The 22,585-nt window shown below is 40.1% G+C and overlaps 1 protein-coding gene across 19 annotated transcripts in view; it reads right to left on the bottom strand.

The window, feature by feature from the left end:
• Positions 1 to 22,585, bottom strand: part of ADAM22 (ADAM metallopeptidase domain 22) — a 139,689-nt gene that overhangs the window by 17,864 nt on the left and 99,240 nt on the right. For 4 of the 19 annotated variants that reach the window (XM_075492773.1, XM_075492776.1, XM_075492778.1 and 1 more), the window contains exons 16-29: positions 19,915 to 19,986; positions 19,293 to 19,385; positions 17,072 to 17,152; positions 16,794 to 16,844; positions 16,449 to 16,512; positions 15,811 to 15,916; positions 14,584 to 14,700; positions 13,708 to 13,876; positions 12,617 to 12,725; positions 11,585 to 11,675; positions 10,219 to 10,236; positions 7,175 to 7,369; positions 4,238 to 4,338; positions 3,600 to 3,666 (exon numbers count right to left, since the gene is read on the bottom strand). In XM_075492773.1, coding sequence (XP_075348888.1) covers positions 3,600 to 3,666; positions 4,238 to 4,338; positions 7,175 to 7,369; positions 10,219 to 10,236; positions 11,585 to 11,675; positions 12,617 to 12,725; positions 13,708 to 13,876; positions 14,584 to 14,700; positions 15,811 to 15,916; positions 16,449 to 16,512; positions 16,794 to 16,844; positions 17,072 to 17,152; positions 19,293 to 19,385; positions 19,915 to 19,986 — 1,334 coding nt within the window. Of the gene's footprint in view, positions 1 to 359; positions 471 to 3,160; positions 3,381 to 3,595; positions 3,667 to 4,237; positions 4,339 to 7,174; positions 7,370 to 10,218; positions 10,237 to 11,584; positions 11,676 to 12,616; positions 12,726 to 13,707; positions 13,877 to 14,583; positions 14,701 to 15,810; positions 15,917 to 16,448; positions 16,513 to 16,793; positions 16,845 to 17,071; positions 17,153 to 19,292; positions 19,386 to 19,914; positions 19,987 to 22,585 lie in introns of those variants that run through there. The other 15 variants (XR_012774164.1, XR_012774165.1, XR_012774166.1 and 12 more) reach the window with 11 other exon arrangements.

The following is a 22,585-nucleotide window of genomic DNA, read 5'->3' as shown; positions in this document are numbered from 1 at the left end:
AGAAAGCTCTCAGGTTGATCTTCCCGGCCACATGTTCATTAGCAACGGCCAGAATCCGCATTTTCTTGGAGTGAGAAATTCTGCTTTAAAACACAGGTGTCCTTACACGTAAGCCTATAGCTAGACCAACAGCTTGATTTGGCTTGTAGCGCAACATGCAACAAGGCAAAAGACCTGGGCTCAAGAGTACTTGTACTCCTCAGGCTGGCGAGGAGGAAGGTTAGCTAGCGCTGCATCAGCAGGAGCACCTCCAAGCAGTCACGGTGTTTTGCCACAGTGAAACTACTGTATACTGAGGGAAGGGACTTGTCACGGGATAAAATGGCAGCCCAGAATGCAGGGGGGCAGGTGAGACTGACCTGTGATCCCGACTCCCTGTTTGGGGGTGGTCAGAACCCCCTGGGCTTATGCCTTGGGCCAGGATTTGGTGGGCGAGAGAAAGCCCAGGCTCAGATGCATGGGTTACCCTGCTGCAAAAAGACAATATATAATAGAAAGTCTAAGCCAAAGATGTTCGTATTAGTTATAACAACGAGGAAGACAAACGCTTATAGGAAAAGCAGTGCAAATTAACAAAGGTCAGAATCGCTATTTGGCAAAACACATGTTCCCTGGGATCTGTTTTAACAAAAGCTCCCAATTAAACTGTCGGCTTATTCAGAACACTCTCATTATCATTCCTGGATAACTCTAATTGATTTTAATAGAAAACTTCTTTTATCAGGCCATTTCATCAACTCTGTTTGTGAAAAAGCTGCAGAAACATTTGGCCTGTTGGCATTCCTTCTGTGTGAACGGAATCATCTGCCTTTAGTAAAGAACGTGAATTTTGGTTTCAAACATCTAGAAACAATTAAAAATGTCCCAAAGGAGCTTTAGCAGTCTCCACAGAGCTATACCCTTAGCAGAAGCCTTGTTCACGTATCTGTTAGGTACAAGGGGTCGCACAAAGGCACGAGCAGTACATCTTTCAGGAACTGCCCAATATGCTTGCAACTCTCCTGTCGGTGCCGCTCGTGAGGGCTGCAGAGCTCAAACCTTGCTCAGCGCTTAAGAAATTTTGCTTAAATGACTAAAGGCACAAGTCTCTGTCTGGTGCTTGGCTGTATACAAAAAACCCCTGTGCATCATATGTGCAGTTACTGCAGACTCATGCATATGTCAAATACTTTTGTAGGCAACTGTACTAGTCTGCACCTCCTTAAAAAAAAATTGAATTCTGCACAAGGTATGACACAATTGAACCAAATCTTCTAGTGGTTAACTACACTGTCTCTACTACTAACAGGAGACCAACAGTGTTACCCCTTTTCTTCCATCTCAACAAGTATGCTTCATTGGACTCCCAGGGGCCACACAAGTGGACTTTCCAAATGCCATCCACCGTTTCAGAACAGATTTCAATATTCTTCTATTATTTCCCAGAGAAGGTAAGAAGGTAAATTTGTCTGGGAAAAGCCTCCATGTATTCTGAGGCATCCCCAAAGCAGCTGGCGTTGCTTTTTGTTTTCCTAAATGAGTAAATGCTGGCCACGGTTAGATCATTCTCAGTCAATTTTCTCTGCTCGCAAAGGAAGTTATCTCTCTAACCAGAGCCACTGTGCGCCCTCAGCAATTCTCTCTGTTCCCCACCGAACTGGCACAGCACGTGGATCATTCAGTGGGAGCTCTCTCTCCAAGGGGTGACAGGCTGGCCAAGGAGACTCGGATAAGCCATGCGTTCCTGTGCAATCCAGGACAGACTCTGTCAGCAGAAAGAGCATTTTCCTGCCTGGCAGGTCTCTCCCAGGGACACACACGCTGTGCTTCATCCCTAACAGGCTGCTGCACAGCCCGTGGGAAGTACAAGCCTCCTCCCTCTAGCACCGGGGCTGCTGCTGCGTTGAGAGACCATAAGCAGCAAGAAGGAAAGCAGAGAATTAGGTGGAAATTCAGGGGCACCTTTAAAAGAGAAAAAAAAATTCAGGGAAAAAGACTTCCAACTCACACTCTCTATTTATCCACTTATTTAGTGCTCCAAAGTTCTCAGAGCAAATGTATCATATACCAGCTGCACAGAGGAAAAAATATGCCCATTGGGGTTTTTTGCTTTTACTGAAAACAATACTCTTCCCATGCAGTTATGTTCGCTCTAGGCTAAAAAGAGCTGATTTGGTTTCATTCTTTATGGACCAATTCAGCCCCAGTGTACACTGCTGCTGAATGACAGAATAATAGTATCATTCATTTAAACTTTTTTTTTTAACAAATTTTGTTTAAGAAATACAATTAGAAAATGAAGGAAAGCACAGGACAAGTTTCTAAAGAAGAACGTGCAATCTCATTTGTATTCTTGGCAGTTTGGTCAGACTAATTTTGCTTTTATCAAACTGTCTCATGCAAAGAGAAAAGAAAACGAGCAAAATAATGTTCCAGTAAGAGTTTATCAGCACGAAGACCAAGAGCACAGGGGCACTTGACAGATAAACTCCTCCAAGGGATCTGGGGCTAAAACTTCTGGTTCCATGTTGTCATTTTGACCATGCAATGTTGTAATTGCAATGTGCATCAAACTGTTATTTCTAACTTTTAACAGAGGGTCTTCTCTATGAACCTTTCTGAGCCTACTCACCTCAAGACAGCGCACTGCAGGTGGAAGAAAAGTTTCAGAACAAACTCAAAATCCCCAAACAGGAGAAAGCAGGGCCCAGAAAGGAGTTAGCATTATTAGTTTCCAGCAGTGTTGGTATCAAGCCCATTTGCCCATACAGGTGCAAAGTTAGTACTAATGATACAGGGAAAGGGCACTGTCATTGCCACTATGGTCAAAGAAGGGTCATTCCCGTGTGGCCTAAGTGCTGTAAGAGCAGGCCAGTGCTTGACAAGCCCAGAGATTATGTTTCCAGCCATTCACCATTCATTCACAAAAGGAGCCTGAACCAGCAGGCTTAAGTACATAAGAAAGGCTCTTTCCCTATGGGGAGCACTGCACACATGGGCTCTTCAGTAAATGTAACCAACAAATCAATATAGAAAGCAACTCTAAGCCATACTGGAAAGGTCTGGGGATCAGTTGCTTGGTAAGGACTCTCATTACCCATTTATTGCAGGGCTTACTCAAGACTGGCTGTTTCAGGCATACAACAATAAACTTCAGGGTACTCTCAAAGCAGACAGGTACCTCTCCTAAAACCTCCAGGCAGGTACGCAGAGATACAAATCTCTAACTCTGCAATGGCCCAACCCAAGGTGAAGACAAGGGTAGGAAACAGGTTATCAGAAATTCAGTATTGAACCAGGATACACTCAGCAATGGCAGTTTACTGTAGACAAAAGCCTGCAGTGATGGTGCAGGCTGCCACCATCATTGGGAATTGCTATGGGAACGACTGTGAGGAAGCCTACATAAAAAAGAAAATTGATAGTTAATTTTTAAAGAATACATAAAAAGAGGTTGAAATACATTAGCCAAACCATTTACCAGATTATCAGTCAGCAATAAGAATGGGCCACAGAGTAAAAATGCAGCTGTCTATTTTTCAGTACTCTTAATCTCCATCTACAAAACACAAATATGAAAACTGTACTTTTTGGCTTTGCTTTTTTAAGTTCAGACTTACTCAGTTGAATTAGACCGTGGCCTAAATCTTTTGCCTCTGACTTTCTTTCTGTTTCCTCCTATATTACCTGAAAGAAATCAAAGGATAAAGACAGATGGTAAAACAACTTGAAAGTCACCTGCGTTCCATGCCAAACTCTATATTCTTTTTGCATCCCCAGCAAAAGAGTCGTTACCTCATTAGCTTTAACCATTTAAAAGCCACAGGTCAGTCCCTCTTGATTTACCTCAGACCAGGTAAACCTGACACTTAGGTGGTCTTTCTCTACTTGCTGCAACTGTGCAGAGCAAAAAACTCCTTAATTTCAGCTTTCATTTGAGAAAGTCACTACACTTCAAGAAAAACACTAAACACTGCCTGATAAAATCACAGAAGCTGGCAAAATAGACTTCTTCCTCTTTTTCACATTAGCTCACACTGGACGAATGGGAGAAATTAAATGTCATTTCTAAGTGCCAAAGCATTGTGCAAAAAAGGTACTTGTGTAGGGTGCTTCTAAATCCCAATTTTAGGTTAATAACAATCAGCACAATTTTAAGGAGTCATGCTGCTGTCCTAAGATCAGCCAAACTTTCATCAGAGCAGCAATGGCTCAGAGGCTGGTCTCCACTGTGGCTAGCACAGAGGTTCACACTTACCTTGCCAAGAATTACTCCTAGGCCTCCCATTTTCACAAATGTCTGAAATATGTTTTGTGTCTGGGATCCTTTCACTCCAGGAATGAGATAATCCATTTGACCTGGAATAGGAGGGCTCAGATGCGGTTATTGTTAAGGGTATTGTCTCACATCAGCGTTAGCTCAGCAGTTCAGAGAGTCACATTCCCAAGGCCGGTGACACAGCCTAAGGTCTGTCTGCACTAGCAGAGCATCCAGGATTCCTGGTTAAGCCCTGCAGTTACACTTCGCCAGCTGTCCCTACAGTGGTTTGGTATGTCCATGTCCAAGAGCCAGGCTTCAGCACTGCTTTCTCCCGTGTCTACTGTGGAAAGCATGAACACCAGCACACACTGGATTTCCAGCTCTGCCCCAGTTCTTAGCTGGAAGGTGCTCTTCCAGCTGTGCTTGTCTCAAGGTGGTTTTTCCTCACCTCCCGCCTGCAGGCTGCCCACTCCCTCCTGCTGTTGCAGGAAAGCTGGGACTGCTTCCCTCTACCCACTGCGACAAGTCTCAGGGGCCCAGGAGTCTGCGATGAACACCCTCCCACCCACAGCTGGTAGCTCCAGTGGAGGGGTAACTGCCTCATTTTTGCTAATTTTGAATTTTTATTATATTTTGTCAGCTAGTCACTACAGTATATAATTTTAATGCCAAACTCAAAGCCAAAACCAGTCTTTATATCTAGGTGCTTGGTGCAAACTAAAGTTTTTCTTTTTCCTTGTATTCCCTCTAAGAGCCAGAGATGTGTGTGGCAAGGTCCACACATGGGGTTTTGCAACAGGCTCCCTCCTGTTGAACTAGAGCTGATGCTCAGCTGTTTGCCATGGGATCTACAATTATTACCGAGAGAAGAAAACAAGAGGAAGTTGAAAACTGGTCAGAATAGATGGCTTATTTATTACAAAGAAGTTTTGCCTAAAGGATCTATTTCTGTAGTTTTAAGTCTGAATACTCTTGCATTTTTCAGTCTCTGCTTTCCTTGGAAGGCAGGCATCTGACAGATGCTCTTCAGCTTCCAGAAGACCAGGCTAATCACAGCCATGCTGAATTAAGTCCAGGGTTTCGTTAATGCAAATTTACTTACAGGATGAAAGGTCCGAGAACCAACAGATCCATTAACAGATTTTTTAATAATTTTCTCCTCCTAATGGTCTATTTTCAGGTTCAGGAGTGTCTTGCTATATACTGGTTTTGGTGTTTGCTGTTTCATAATAGCAAGAGTTATCATAAAGTTATCTCTTAATCCTTGAACATCCTAATACTAACACTTCATAGCGCTTTCCAGCATGGAGAAGCCCAGGCGGCTAATGGCCTGGTCACCCTGTCTCCCAAGAGATGTCATCCATATCTGCACACAAAGCAAATCAAAACCAGCTTTAAAGGTAGGAAATAGCACTCTGGGCATTGAAATGGGAGGACTATGTCAGCTCCACCACAACGTTAATGTAGTATTTGTCAGACTTACTTTTCCAGACGTTACAGTGGCACAACATACCTGAACTGGTGGTGGGGAACAACAAAACTCTCTAGTACAGACAGACCTTAGAAGCCGTTAGCTTTTTGGAACAAATAATATAGAGACACATGAAAGAAATGAAGTATGAAAAGAAACACAGATACGGAATGAAAGAAGAAACACATTAAATTCTATTCATTTAAAAACAAACTTTTTTTTCCTTAACTGGTATTTGAACCTGCTTACACAAAGCTATGAAAACTTGCTACCCCAAGACTTTTTTAAAAATTTATCCAAATGAGAAAAGATTCTCCAACACAAACAGTGCCTCATTTAAGATTAACACTTGCTCCCTGAAAACAAATAATTTATCCACTCACAAATCTAAAAAGCTGAATTTAAAAATTAGAAATCATTAATTAATTATACACTACTATAGTTTTCTTAATAACATATTCATTAGAACAGACTGAATGAAGTTGCATATAGGATCAAGCTGCTATACCCAAATAGCAAATGTCACTGCAAATGTATCCCTTCCGTACATTTCTCTTTACCTTCTTTGAAATAACAACAAAGAAAATGGCTTCATCAACTGCACAGTTGTAGACTGCTCAGCAAGACAAGAATTGAGAATTGCAGTTTTCTTACGAAGCAGTTCAGGATTGTCTATCCCTCCTACGACACAGTGTTTCTCATGAATTGTTTTAAAGTGCTAGCTGGAGATTTTCATAATTAAAGGATCTCTAACTGCAGAGGGATGGTGAGCATCATGACCTAATGACCTAAGCAATTACAAATGACTCTCAATGCTTTTCACTGAATTTTCCATTTTAAAATGTTGTTGGGTTTTTAAAGTAACTGGAACAATAACAGAATTAGTGAAATCTGATCAAGGGCAAAATCTAATGCCCTCCTTGGTTACTCATAATAGCAAACACAAAACTACAGAAAGTCTTTGTAGAATTATTTTCTAAGATAACACCCGGTGACCATTTAGTATACTAGTCTAGTAAGTGGAATAAAATGCAAGCACCATCATCTTTAATACGAGATAGCAAGAATATTATCCAGAACTCTAGGTCAACTCAGTGAATTAATGACGCTGACAAATTAAGATATAAAAATAACATTTATATTGAACAGGTTATGTTTATAACTGTTATTGAAGCAAGACAGTGTTCCTTTTCTTTGATTACATGACCATGATTTAAAAAATTGTGGTTCTTTTATTTACTTTTTTTGAGCCAGCAATTATTATTACAGTCTACTTGAAAACAATTCTCAAGCAGGGAGATGATGAAAATTTGATTAACCCAAAATTGGTTTACAATGGAAAACTTGTTTATTCTGGACTAATTGTAATAATTAGCAGCTCAGGGCTTGTGAGAAAAATCAGTAATCAAAGCACAAAGGATGCTATTTCAAACATTCCACAAAGAAAGAAGAAAGAATCAAACCTGCTGCAAAACAATGAAATGTTCTGACTAATGGAATAATGGGTGATGGAACAGGTAGAAATCTGAAAATGCGACAGAAAAGCAGACCTCTTCTTAGAACTAGATGCAGAGTTTGTGCTGACTCCAGGAGGCATGTCGCTATAAAAAGAGTCGGCCTCTCCAGGCTTTTTTACATAATCTCCCTGGGGTATTTGTCTAAAGTATAATAAACATTGTAGAGTCAGAAAACACGACAGGCACTAGCACGCACACAAACATGCACAAACATGCACAAATATTAGTTTAAAAGAAAGAGGCAAGGATAGCCATCCTTGAGGAAACCTGTTAACCACATGCAATAAGCCTATTAATAAATAATTCAACCATCTGAGAGAAAACTCCCATATGCTTCTGATATGTGCAGGAAAGTGGATTTTGTGGGTTTGGTAAGGGAAAACAAGGAACATTTCACTGATAAACTCTGATCACAATTTTCAAAGTGAATAGTTTGTGGTTCTTGAGACATTGGATAACCAAGTTCAGACATTTCAAATGGCTCATCATGCTCATTGTGAAAAGCATCCCCAGGTGCAGTACAGAGCTGAATGCATGCCTGCATCAAAAAGGAGTTCAGGAAAAGTGAATGCTTTTTTCCTTCTGAGGTAGATGCTTTCCATTTAATTTTTGTGATCATTGTTGAATTCAAGAATAGCAGCCTGTTGAGTTGTTTAAACCTCAGGAGGAGAAAAACGTCCAGTTTATTAACTGTTTTCTTGTGCAGGGAACCTAACACCAGTGTCAGAGGTTCTCAGCTACTCCTGATTACCACAGTAGACTCAATCTGCCAAGACACACAAAAATAATGCCACACATACCTGACAATAGTTTATCCTTTTCCAGTACTAGAAGCTCGGTTATGGTGCATATAACTATCTATGCATTAGAAAGTCCTAATCAAGTTATGCAACTTTTTTGCAGATGGTGAATTCATTGCCAGCAGAAAAACTGCCGTGCAAATATTCCAGTTAGTTCCACCAAGTTGAAAAATCCTCCCTAGTACAAGTAGCTACTTTGAAAGGTGGCTATATCTTAGTACCAGCAACTTAATTATCTATTCAGCCTTGCACTTTCCAAGGCCTTTTTGCTTCAGTCTGCTCCTATTAAGATGCGCATTTATCAGAAGGTTGGTTCACATTCAGATTGTGTCCAACTACAGACCTGAACTGGGCTCCCTTCACTCCATATCTGAATTTCTAATGCTCCTAAAGTATTTAAAATATATAATTATATGGCACATAAATCATTAGTGTAACACAGTACTTCCACACTATTTCTTCTAGCATCTCTCGAGTCTCGGTTCTCGCCCCATTCCTCAGCCGGTATATCAGTGTGTTCGGAGTTGACTCAGTGTGGGCAGCTCTGCTCTCCAGGCTTCCTCCAGCAAACGGCCCTCTCGGTACTCCGTCAGAACTAACTTCTCCCATGTAGCTGTGCCCTTTAAGCCACACTATCCCAGCTCGCAGAATCCTTGCTAATTTGCTCTTTTTATTACTTTCAGTTTACTCGTTTCAGTTGCTTAGTACTACCAAATTTGATTCCTTACATAATCATAAACAATTAAAAAAAAGGACACTCTGGACACTCTGATGGATGTCTGTTTTTTCCATTGATGGAGCACTCTTGTACATATCCAAAATATTAGAATATATTCATATTTAGAAGTCAGCCTACAGAACTTCATTTTCTGCATGAAGGAGATTCATTTTTAAAATGATGGAGCCCCCCACCATCTTCAAAAGCCTCAGCTTATGCAGGTTTCCACTCTGCCCATGCCACAGACACAGCTGCAGACTGACTGCATACTCACAGGTCTCTGTCCCTGTACTAATTTCTGGAGATGAGGGAATTTGAAAAAGTTAGATTCTCTAATATTCCACTGTGAACATGCATGGGACGGTCCCCTTCTGTATTTCAAGGTTTTGGCTGCTCTGTCCTCAGCCAACACTGATACACTCACAGTAGAGTGACTTGATGGACACGTTAGTCTGCGCTTATAGATACATCGCGTGCCACTAAGCAGCACCGAACCCTGAAATTCTGCCTTCCTTGTGCCAGGTGACATTTCCTACCCACCAACCTCTCCATAAGGCTTGACGTCAATAGCTTTGCCTTTTTCCCACTACCGTTCCTGCCCCCTATCTGACCTTGTAGTACGCAACCAGCACTTGGCAGAGCTTTTCTGCTTTTTGCAAGTATTTTGAGCCTGGCAGAGAAAGCGCTACACAGGTAGTGGAAATGGAGAACAAGCACAATGGGTAGCAGCAACAAACAAAGCAGCAGCTTGGACCAGGAGGCGGTGATAAAGGCAGAAAACAGGGGAATTCGAGAAACCCTCTTATCTATGGGGGACTGGGAGAGGAAGGAGCCAACTCCTTCCCAGAAGACCCATCTGCCAGGCAGATGACTGATGGTGGTCTTCCAGGAGCCGAACCTCAGTCATGAGGAACTGTTTGGTTTTTGGCCACAAGCTTGAAAGGGTGAAAGCTCAGCCCTGTGCTGAAGAAGGTACTGTGCTTCAGCTACAAATCAATTGAGCAGGGTGGTGGGAAGGAATGGGCTCTTCATTCGCACAGAAATTTAACTGCATTGTATTTTTAACTGCAAAGAAGCTCCAGGAATGAATTTGTCTCAAAAGGCTCCTGAACATCATGTTAATATTAATTATTCAATTCTCAGCCTCCCAAGAACACTTTCATCTCTAATAGCAGATTTTCAGTCTCTCTTATTGGAAATATTCTCCTGTTTTCCTAAATAAAATAGTCTATCTCAGAAGTAAACATTATTTTTGCTACTGAGTCCAGTGAAATCACAATTTCAAGCAATGCATTTATAGAATAAATACCAATTTCATATATTCAAGTAAATATTCTTTAAAATGATAATTCATCACTGTATTTTCTTTATAGTGATTACTATATTTTCTTTATAGCATGTAAATGAGCAAGAGAGAAGAAAAGCTATTTTCAGAGCTTTCTAGGACACATTCCATTACTTTTATCACATACCTCTGTCTTCTGTAGTTTCTTTCCATACAAAGAGAAGAGAAAGAAAGAAGAACGAGTTACCAGTATGCAGGTATACATGGTCAGTAAGATAAAAAAAAATGTAAAGAGAAAAGCAATGTATGCAGAATGACATCTTTTCTCAAAATATTTCTACAGAAAACACTTCTGAAATAAATATACTCATAAACATACTCAATCAGAATAAACAAGGAAAATACATTAATGTTGATGGCTAAAGTCAGTGCTGAGTTGGAGGTGCAGTTCATGATGAGTTTAAGTCTATTCACCATGAAGCTGCTAGTGAAAGGTGCACTCTTGCCCTCCACCTCCAAAAATTAATCCCACTGACTAGGCGTAATCTCAAAATGAGCCCTTAACTTTTGGAGTTGTACTCAAAATAGAAGTCCAGATTTTCAGATACTGCCAGAAGCTGAGGGTGATATACCAACTCAGCATAACCTACCTTTTTTACTATCCTAATCTTCATGGTTTTTTCCAAATGCTTCTTTCATTACATATTTCTGAGCTGCCCTCAGCCTACCTCAGTCTAACAAACCAGCGGGGGATGTGCCAGTTCGTTATGCCAAACTGCTGGGGCCACGTCCCAGCTACAGCACTGCCTGCAGCTGAACCTGCCCTGCCCTCCAAGCACACCAAGCACACCATGGAGGAAGGACTTCAAGAACCAGTGTCACCCAAACACAGGTGACAAAGTAAGTACCTTGAATCTTGTTTTAATACATGCAAAAAAACTAAACCCCTCTGGTTTTAGGAGAAATTCACAAAAGGAGAAAAACTGAAAAAGATCAGTGAGGTTAAAATAATCCATTTTGCCTTTCAGCGAGTGGAACACTGACAGCTCTATACCAGGAGAGAACTGGCACCTTATTTGCAAATCACAGATCTCTCTCTCTCACTGAAAAACATGCCTGAATTAATTTCAGGTTAAGCTGACTGAATATAAACATCTGTTTAAGGAAGCCTATGGTTAAATGCTTTACTGACTGACTGAAGGCTAATCTTGCTAAATTTACTTCGTCATTAGAAAAGATGTATAATTGAATCAGACTGTATTCTTGTATTTCCTTTGTCAGATACAGTAAAATCATAATCTGATCGTCTACAAAAAAAGAACAGAAATACCTAAATAAGAAACTAATTTCAAACCTGGATCAAGCGCTCCAAAATCACATACACATGTAAGAATTGCTTGAAAAATGCTAATATTATAAAAATGTCACTGTATAAATATAATCCAATTTGGATTTTTTAGATTATGTTTGAATTGTTCTTGTCATAACATAATCAGCTATCAGATGAAATAAACATATTTTAAACTGTATTAAGAAGAACACAATTTACTTACTTGTAACCCCAACCAGTTATTCCTAAAACGAGAGCCAACACTAAAATGGTGCCAGCAATAGCCCCTATTATTATATTTGTGCTAACAACACCTGGAAACAGAAGAAAGGGGAAAAATATACAGGGTTTTAGGAGAAAAATATACAAAATCAGTAAATGCACTGCCTTTCAAAAACCTGCTTGGACAATTTGCACTAGGCTGATTAATTGTAACCAGTGATATAATCCTGAAGTATAGCATGGACATAAAAAGATCACTTATAAATCAAGCTTTGACCTCTGTGCCTGTTTCCTTCACTTGCTACATGGGAAAGTTGTGCCAGGTATGCCAATATAATGTTATCAATATTAAACTGCTGTAGCTTACATCCTTATAACCTGCCTGGCAAACACATGCTTACATTGGAATAAAAGTGACTTTTTTGTTTGTTTTCGCTCAAATCCCTTCCATAGCTGAATAAACTAACCAAGAGAGACATCTGGAAGATGGTAAAACTGTCCCCCCACAAGGATTTATAATGAAAAACATTTACACCCTCATTTTTCCACGATATATCTTTCTCTTTTATGCAAGCCTAAAGATGAATAAAAACTTTCACTCAAAAATGTAAAAGCCTAAAATTTGTGTGCCAACATTCTGCGTACTGGCCATGTGATAAAAACTGACTCTACAAATAAAACCCAGTCATTACCCTTCCATCTAGATATGAAAAGTCCCAGTAACTTTTTGCTTGTCCTAATCTACCAAAATACTTAATAAAGGCACTCAGATGATTGGGACAAGCAAGGTACAAGCAGACACACTGGTACCAGTCCCAAGAGGTGTACTGAGTGCTTGTGAGTGGCACCGCTCGTATCCAGCCCCAGGTCCAAGACCTCATTCACAGACGCTGGGAGGAAGGGAAGGGAATGAGGCTCCTAATGGTGCATCGTGTTGTATGCTAACTGAAAGAGTAGGAGATCTAGTTTTGCTTAATGAACCTTCCTCAAATCCAAGCTTTTCCAGTTATTGGTAAAAATTGTAACAACGTACCTTTATTGATGGCATCTTTATCAAAAAATATATCATCTTTGATGCGAAAACTGCAGTCATCTCCTCCCCAGAATCGGTCACAGACACACTTTATTTCATTGCTACAAACCTGTAGCCAAAAGCATAGCTCAGAATAAAATCATAAAATTAATTTATTCCAGTAATTAATACCTACAGTACAGGTACAGTCATATAGCACTGATTTTGACTGCCTGCAAAATTTTGCAAAATGTTTTTAATATACAGCAATTTTTAATGTATATGTTAGATATAAATGTATTAAATGGATTATTATACTTTATATATAAATATATGTAGTATGTAATAAGTACCGTAATATATTTTAATGTAATATATATTTAATAGAGCCATTTATAATTGCTTTGGAAGACTCTGAACCACAACGATTTTATTTTTTCAAAATATGATGAAGTGGTTAATTTCAGATTAAAAAGGGAGTTTTAATGCAGTGTAAAAGACAAAAGACATTATGAGAGAAGAACTCCTTTGATCTCAGCTCAGCCGTAGGGACCTGGACACTGTTTCAAACTGTGTGAGGGACTAAGGGACTCTCCGGGGCCACAGCAAAATCGTAGGCTGTGCACTGAGCGGAGAAGCTGCCACTAGCCAAGAGCCAGCTCACTGCCCTCTTCTCTAGAGCAAAGTAACTCTCATCCAACAAAATCCAATGACTTTATGAACCTTCTTGGCTGTTGACATAATATAGAGGGAATTAAAAAGAGCATCTGGAAGAACAGAGACCCAAGTTCCTCAGTTCTTAAACCTTTATAATCTCCAGTATGCTGCCTGAGGAAATACTAAGTTAGTGGAAGTGATAGCAAAAGAACTGATTGATAAAATTTTTGCAAAACTAATATGTACTTACTGTGACTCATTGTTTAAGAATGCCTTGACTGGTATGCATTATGTTTATTTATGTGCCTCCTCCCCCTTTCCTTTTCAAAAGCTTCTCCAGTATAAAGACTTCTACAGTCACGCTGCTGGCTTCCTGAAAGGTCTAGCTAGTACACTACACAATGCCAGATACTCCACAAAAACAGAAGAAAGGATTAAAGACTACAAGAACGTACACCATGTCCTGAACAAATTTGGCTATCTGTGGTGCCTGGGCAGGTACTGAAGTTGAAGGCCTCGGTGGGGAGGCAGCGATGCTCAAGGCACACCATGTTCGGCCCGCACGGCGTCCCGTTCTCCACATAGCCCAGGTCCGTCTCCTCATCGAGCTTCACGTGGCCACCACTGCAAGACAACCAAGAGGACCCCGGAGACTTGTGCTGTGATTAGATGGGACTGCTTGAGAAACTGGGCTCTGGGCTGCTGCCTTCATTTCTGTCTGTGTTATACAATGCCCAGGACCAGGAAAGAATAAGTATTGGCTTATTTATCTCACCAGCCCAAACATGAAACAAACCAAAATGCAGTATTATCTACATCAAACAAATATAATGGTGAAAACAAAGACCATTTTTCCTGTGTAAGAGCTAGTGTTGGATAAAACATTGAGTTTACTTGTGTAGAACTTTGTTTCATCTTACAGTTGTGTGAAGCTATGAGAACACACCAGGTCTATAACTGGGATTCAGCTAACATATGGCAACCTATTAAGCTGCCAGTTAGCTTTGGCAGTGCAGGCATATGTCTAAGTATTTTGAGTACATTAAGTACTTCACAAACATTAAAGAATGTAAAATGAAGAGGCTAGAGAAGAGCATTATGTCTCTACAGGAAAAATTAACTACTATGCAGAGGGGACTGCAAAACAGCTGCACTCCCCACATGCAGTCAAGTTCCTGAAGCTTAACAAAGGCTGAGCTAGAATAATGGCTATGTGTTAATAGGAAAAAAAATTTTAATGGAAACAGTTGTTCTCCACTTAGGAATGAGAAAGCTGCTTTTCCATGCAAGATGGATATTGTCTCTGTTCTGTTTTCAGGATTTCCAATTACCTGCAATTGTAGACTTTTCCAAACTGCAAGATTGACGATGTGATTTCACCATCAAGTTCTCCAAGTCTGGGCACACTGGATATATTGGAGCATAGAAGGTATCCACAAAGCACATCCCTGCATTGAGAGAATAAACAAGTACTCACTGAAAAGAAAATTCAATGAAAATGGATGATCAAAAAAATGTGTTTTTCTTCACTTGCTTTGTAACATGTTTGTTATTCCTCGGTTTTCTCCTACTGACAGTAATTCCCATAAATAATGTCTTGTTTCCCCAAAAAATTATCCTCCTCAGAGGTTAGACTGGGAAAAGAGTCTTTTTTAAGATGTATTATCAAAAATGCTCTGAGTAACAGCAAGCAGGTCGCTGTCAAGAACAAACCACATCAAACTGATTTATTATTCTATTAAGATACAGTAACTGACCCATAGAGGAGAAGCAGTAGATACTGGCTTTAAACAAACTCTCACGACACATACGTAAGGGAACTAGAGACCCCAAGTTTAATTGAACTGTTGAAGGGACTTTGCAACTTGTGTGCAGAGACTTGTGCACTGTCTGGCCTCTCCCATATTACTGAATATTTTTTTACTCATGAATTTGTAATAGAACAAAAGTAAGGTTATCAAATCTGCACAGAAAGGTGGAAAAGGATAGTTTTCCTAACTTTCCTAACTAAAAAGTTAGTTCACCTGTAGGCAGGACTAGAATTCAAATGGCATTAACAGAACGGAGAACTCATCTGAAAAACCAGGGTGCAGTTTGATGAGGACGGGCAAAAGGTTCAGAAATAGGCAGAAATAATCAACTGCATAAATACAGAATGTGAAACAATGGTTGAGGCAGCAACTTGCAGGAAAACCTGTGGAGGGTTACATACGATGAAAACTGAACATGACTTAGGAATGCAATGGCACAGCATAAACGGTGAACACCACACTGAGACATGAAACCACAGGCTGCTCTCCTCTGCACTGCTAAGCCTCACCAAGAGTACTAGGACCACTTGTGGTCCAAGTGCTCCCAAAGCTCAGATGGTGCTCTCTTGACAGAGATCATCTCCTCTCGACACTCCTCTCCCTCCAGAATTTCCTGCACTAAGATCTGCAGAAGGCCAGGAGAAGTTTGTTCTGTACAGAGGCTTTTTGAGCCTCTTCATGACAGCTAAAGAACTGGATCAGGGATAAAAATCTCATACCAGTTGTTTTCTGAATGGATCAACTTACTGCTTATTGCACTGTATCCAAGAGTCCTTGTCTCTTCCACAGTTTCCTTTCTCAGTCCCTTCAATATTCAGCTTCTCATAGCAGTACCTGTCAGCAGCTGTCACTTCTAAAAACAGAAACAAATATCTTCTAAGATGATGAAGACTGCGAAAAGCCAGGTCCTGGGAAATGGTGATACACAATCAAAGCAAGCAGAGCTTCCCAATCTGTGAACTGCAGTACCAATGGTCTGCAGGTGGCCTACGAAACCCTGCACAGTGTTCTCAATGAAAAGTTTTATGTTGGCACCACAAGACTGTTTTAAGATTTTGTTCAGACTGACCAGGGTTTATTGGTCCAAAATGTCCAGAAGCCACTGAAATAAATCAATAAATATGAGTATAGGCTCCCTAGATGGTTATTAATGAGAAGTGAAACCTAAGACTTCAGAATAATCACCAGTAAGTTAACCAACACTAGAGAAAGAGCTAGAAAAGAGGATGGAAAGACAAAATGAGGAGGGAAGAAGGGGAGGGACATACAGTCCTAGCTGTTTTTAATGGTTCTGAATATGTCTCTTCCATAATTTTTCTCAGCTAAGAATAATCTTTCAAGCCACATGAACGACAACCAACTTAAAAACAATAATAGTCACTCACTTTCACCCCAGATATATTTACACTGCCGGTCCCTGGTTTTACATCTTCCTCCAAAACAAATACCCTAGAAAGAAAGGATATAGAAGAAGTTTCAAATAACTCGATTTTCCAAAATATGTATTTGTTTAATATACAGATTTGTCACATGCTTTCTATTGAGGTAACTAATATGTGATTCTACTTTCTGTTCATTTAAATGCTTAGCTCCAAAATATAACTAGCACCCAAAACTCAGGAATGTCAGCAGAACTGTCCCAGGTGACTTCCAAAGATCTTAAGACAAAATCTATAAAAAGCAATCAATAAAAGCAGAAAGAATGTAAAACAAATTGACATGCTAATTACCTGCTTGTTATCACATGAATATCCATCCATTTTATGAATATTGGGAGAACACTATAGGAAGAGAAAATAACTAATAGATCATAGACCAGACAAGCATGGAAGCAAAGCATACGACAAATGTCATATGGAAAATTATTTCAGTATCATGCTGGTTTTTTCAGTATCAGCAGGTTTAATACAATTTCTATACACCTTACTATACAAGATGGTAACATTCATAGTGATTGAGAGACCACAGGTGTTTTTTTTATCTCTTGGATAGAAGATATAAAAATCACCTGACTGGAATTTCCTGTGCAGTTCTCTGCAATATCACAATCATTCACAGCTTCTCGGCACAAAACTCCTTTAGGTTCAAACTGAAAAAAAAAAGGACAGAAAATTAGTGTCTTGATTTCTCAGTATCTTGCCTTAAATGCAATGCTTTCTTAGAGTTTTAACTAAAATAAAAAATAGGAAATTTTCATGTGCTGACTGAAGTGGGAAGACTTTCCTTTCCCGAGGGCAGGCACTGCACCTGTCAAACCACCAGCCATCTCCTGGTGCAAGTGGTACCCCTCTCTGAGGCACCCCCTCCTGAGTGCATCTAGTGTGGGGCCAAGCAGGAGAAGTCCTCTCCTGGGACACAGGACCCCTGGTGTTTATCAAATCAATACTGCAGTGGCTTGAAGCGTTATCTTGACCAGGTCAACGCGCCCTTTTGTGACTATTTTACTCTTCTTTATAAACAGGGAGAGTGACCCTGATCTTTCTAGGGATGAAGAACACTGCAAAGCTCTAGGTATATACACTACGGTTCTTACAATGCTCCACTGTAGAACAGAAACTATTAATAAATGTACTGAATTCCATATGGTTTGACACCATTTTCTAAGTGACCAGATATTTAACAACAAAAAATGTATCAGTGACCTAACATGGGCATTTTGGTTAAAGACTTCTGTGCTAACTCTCAAGACCTGTAAAAGCAGGAAGACATCCCATTAGTGGCAATTGTTAGTGCAGATCCCTTATTTTCCCTGAAAGGTTTCTTAAGTCTGTGATACCCAGTTCATTTTGCAGCTCTCTGACTTTTTTTCTGGATCTGCATGCACATACATTTTTTGGGGGACAACTGCTAACTCCACAGCTGGTGTGAACGGGCACACGTCAGTGGAAGAGCTAGACTCTGGTACTTCCTCAGCCTTCGGCTTATCTCTTCCCTACCAGTCTCTGAAAAAATGCAGACAGACGGGAATGTTGTCAGAGATACTACAGATGCTGGGATGTACACCCACCATGTTTTGCTTGCAATCCCTCCCTCACTCCTGCTTTCAGGCAGGGTATTACAGGGGAAGGTACCCAAGTTTGGGAACTGTTATATATGGTCTTTTAAGTTGTCCTGATTAACACCTCCTAGGGACACGTGTTTTGCAAAATTCTGCCTTTCTCTTCATTGGCTCACCCTCGCCACTCTGTAGCTAAACCCTTGTCTCATTTGCAAAAATAATGTAGCTACACAGAAGCTTAATTTTTTTCTGAGAGTCTTTAATATGGTGCCTATGTGACTTGGATACTTGAACAACATTCACCCACACTGGCAATCTGCTAATCTTTTATATTAAATTAAAAAAAAAGAATGTGCTTAGGGAAATGTGATCTGTTCCAGCATAATCTGTGCTTTTTCTTTTTTTAACATTAGGATGAGCGCAAAGTCAAGAATGTGGTCCACAGTTATTACTGATGTTCCTCCTAAGGAAATGAAACCCTCAAATACCCACAGACGAAGATAAAAATATCACACATAGTACACCACAGTTTTAATAACATTAATAATAATTATCATTATTACTAAATTAGTATAAACAACTATTTGAAGTCATATTTAGCTGGGCTCCCTTAAAACCAAGATCTGGCTAAACCTCCTTTTACTATTTACTGATGTATCAGGAAGAATACCTTATAGTTTACATAGGGCTTGATTCCCTTTACTCAACGGGATTTCAGCCAGTCCAAACATAAGGAGACACAGGCAGACCTAACTATAACTGAAGTCAGGTGTCTTTTAGACGAACACTTCTGAACAATTCTGCTAGCTGCAGGTTTTGGGGTTTTTTTACTATATCCTTCTCTCAGGTGTCTGTGGTATGATTTTCCCATTCAGTTGCATGGGGCAAATCCAGAGCAACACGTAAGCTGTCGGGATCAGCACATGGCTAAGGATGTGCGTGTTTAAACAAGGACATCTAATGAAACCTCATGGAACTTCAACCTGATTCAAACTTGTCTGAAACTGGAAGGCTTTAATTCACCTCTGCATTTGATCAGAATCCCTGCCCCAAGAAGCCCAGACTAAAAGACAGAGAACAGCCCCAGATGAACCAGTTTTCAGCCAATTTTAAAAGGCAAGCTTTCAGAAAAGGAAACAGAAGGTCTGCAAGGAAAAAGGCGTGCTGTGGTGCCTATAGCCACCTGGATGCATGACCGTCAGGACGCTGCAGTGAAGGTCACTGCCCTTACCCGGCACTTCCGACAGCAAAGCCCGTTGCTGCACTGGGAACCTGCCGTCAGGGTGCAAGTATTGCAGCACTCTCCTCCTTCACTGGCACACTCCTGAGGAACACACACACTTATAACAGAATACATGGGAAAAGCAGATGAGCCCCAAGCTCTCTTACTACTTCTCGTCTTAGCATGCTACCTGAACAGATTTTTAACCATGCTTTTAGGCACCTGGAGGCAGAAAAAAAAACCATGCACTGTCAGGTATGACGCTCCTGCACAGCTGGTTGCTATGCAATATAGGAAATAATTTTCCTAACTTCACAGTGTCAATCATTAAATACTGACATTTTAGCACTGACCAGACACGTGTTCCCACCTAGGAAAATACTTTAACATCTTTTAAGGCCTGATTCTGCACAGGTAGCTATTGCTATTACTCTTCAGAATTTATGTGCTGATAAAATAAAAAAGCTGGCCCACATTGTGTTAAACATGATGGAAAAAGGTAAGAAATTATGAATCCCTTGCCACAGGACCTTAACATTGCCTGTCTTCCTCCACTTACTGTCAATGGCAGTGATGGGCAGCACCGTGTCCTGGATAACCTAGTTGCTAATTTAAAGTACCTTGCACTTACCGCTATCGTCCCACAGTCACACTCTTCTCCATCTTCCACAAAGCCATTGCCACATTCTGGAGGATCCAGAAGCTGCAGGACAAAATCAGAAATCAAAGGGCACATTTCTCCTAAGGGAATCATTGTCATATTTATTCTGTACAACATGTTTTTTTAGCTAGCACTCCAAATGCATTAACCAAAATGCAGTACCCACAACTCAGGAAGAAGCAGACTAGAAACACAAACAAAATGTGAGAGAACGAACAATGCTGTGAATTAACTCAGCAATACTGCAGAGTCACATGGCGTCTTCTGTGTGAGACCGCCATTTTTACAGCAGATTCAGTTTGAGCAGAAGCCACAATCAAAAACAAAAAGTGTGACAATAAAAGAAAAAATTTAAAACAATATGACATTTTCATTATCATCACAGGGGTTGCAATTGCTGTTGTTCTGGAATTCAAGTGATGAGGGCTGTATTGCCGGTTGACACCTGCATAATGCCTTCAGAAGGAATAGCCATAAAAAATTGTCCTTTGGGAGCACGTGGCTCAGAAATGCAGGGAGAGGGAAGAGACTGGGTTTCTTTGTCAGTTTTTGTTGCAGTCAGATGCTTTCTCCTTCCCTTTTTCTCTACCACAGTTGGGAACTTTCAGCAGTTTTCCATAAGCATGTGTCACAGGCAGATGGGAAAGTATAGCTGGTTGAGGCTTCCTCCCGTTCCCTTCAGCCTCTCCACTAAACTGTACCTTAAAGTGTCTAAATCTGTATATTTGTACTCGTACTTTCCTTTCCCAGAGGCGAGATTCATTCATCATTTTTCACATAGGACCCATGCTATGTTATCTGTTAATGGACACCTATACCCTGTTCTTTCCAGTTTCATTGTTTCTGTTTTCCTAAAATTTCTAGAGGTAATTCTTCAAAAATAAAATATTTTTTTTTCTTTGGGCATAACAAAACATAAGAGTACTTTTATTACATAAATAAGAAGGCATATAAGTGTGTCACCAAGACTGAGATTTTGCAGATTGTCCTCTGAGTTCTCCAATTAAACTAGGATTGTTCTAGAAACCACTCTGCTTACATGCCATCTGCACAAGTACATCGCTCATGGTGTACGGTGCATCTTTCTCTGGCTGCTGCCTTTCTGCCAGTAGCCCACAGGATGGAGCATCATCCCGCATACTTCATTGTGCCACAAACCAGCCTGAGGCTTCTGGTACAGGCTGACGTGCTATTATTAGATCTCCCTATTGAAATGGAAATTTGACTGCAGCATGAAATGCATATGTAGAATGTTACATTAAATATAAGCAAGCAACTATCTTTTAGAATTATTAAAGAGTTGTTAAAACTGCTTGTTTCCTACATATTTTTCCAGATATCTTAACTTCTTCATTATCTCTAGGTGTGCTGCACAATACGGACAAGTAGATGGCAGTAACAGAAGGTCCTGCCTTAAAACATTGGGCCAATTTGCTGCAGTACATAGGGACAGCTAAATATGAAATGGAAGAAAAAACCATGAAAAGCAAATTGGGTAACTTTTCCCAGAAGTAATATCATTCACCCATTCATTTGAAAAGAGCATACGCTCAATCTGCTCCAGCAGTCATTGATGTAATTTTTGAGATCACAGCTGATCTTACAGTGAAGCACTGTCAAACACTGCACTTTGTCACATCAGTTTCCTTTATCTCATATTTCTTGAAAAGCAAAAGTAAGTTTGTGTTTCACCACCTTTGCTAGGAAACACATCTTTGACAGCCCTGTGAATTAGACAGACATCCATTGACAATAACTTTAAACCAACCCAAATAACAATACATAAAAGAGTCTAAATCACGCTGGCTTCCACATCTAACTTTCACATTTCCACATGCCATTAGAAAAAATTGTAAATGCTGCCAATCTAAATTGAGATGAGAGTAACTGGTTTTTTTCCAAGTGACAGATGTGTAAATGAACCTAATCGCTAAAACAAGCCCAAATAAGACACATTACACTATGGAAACAATTCACTCGGCAAAGAAATAAAACCAGCAATATTTCTCTCAACCTTTAATGAGATGGGAAAAAGCAAACTTCTAAAATGCAGGTGCATTTTAAAGAATGAGAAATCTTGTATCTTATTAACGAATTACAGTGCTTTCTCTCCACTTTTAATAAGACATTCTTCCATGAAAAGGAGACCTTTGAGAGATAAGCAGACTCAGCTTATCCAGATTTGATGTCTTCTCTTCCCCTCTCTAACATTTATTGAAATTCTGCAGTTGTCCGAACATGCATTTTTTCTCAGCCACTCCAGGAGGAACGTGCATCACTCCAGAATTTACTTTCTCTTTTACACCTGTGACCACCTCAGCTACCAAGTCTTTCTTCCACGTTGGACTTTCTGCCTTAGCCTCTTTCCTTTGCTTGTTGAGAGACATCCATTAAATAGAGGATAACATTAATTAGATACAGAAAAGAGTCAAGATCATTATCCTGTTTACTTTACATTTTAACACATGCTTCAGTAAATGGAGCAGGAATATACTGAAACCCTGCTGCAAATCCTCCACTGTAGAAGTGCTTGCATCCTGGCTGGAGTTTCTTTAGCCTTGTTTTGTATTTATCTCCCTTAAATGTCTCAGCTAATCATTTCATACTCTTTGCATCCTTCAAGTGAATATATCCATTTAGC

This window comes from Mycteria americana, chromosome 2 (genome assembly GCF_035582795.1).
Source record: "Mycteria americana isolate JAX WOST 10 ecotype Jacksonville Zoo and Gardens chromosome 2, USCA_MyAme_1.0, whole genome shotgun sequence".
Taxonomy (NCBI): domain Eukaryota; kingdom Metazoa; phylum Chordata; class Aves; order Ciconiiformes; family Ciconiidae; genus Mycteria; species Mycteria americana.
This window is presented reverse-complemented; position numbering and strand designations above follow the sequence as displayed.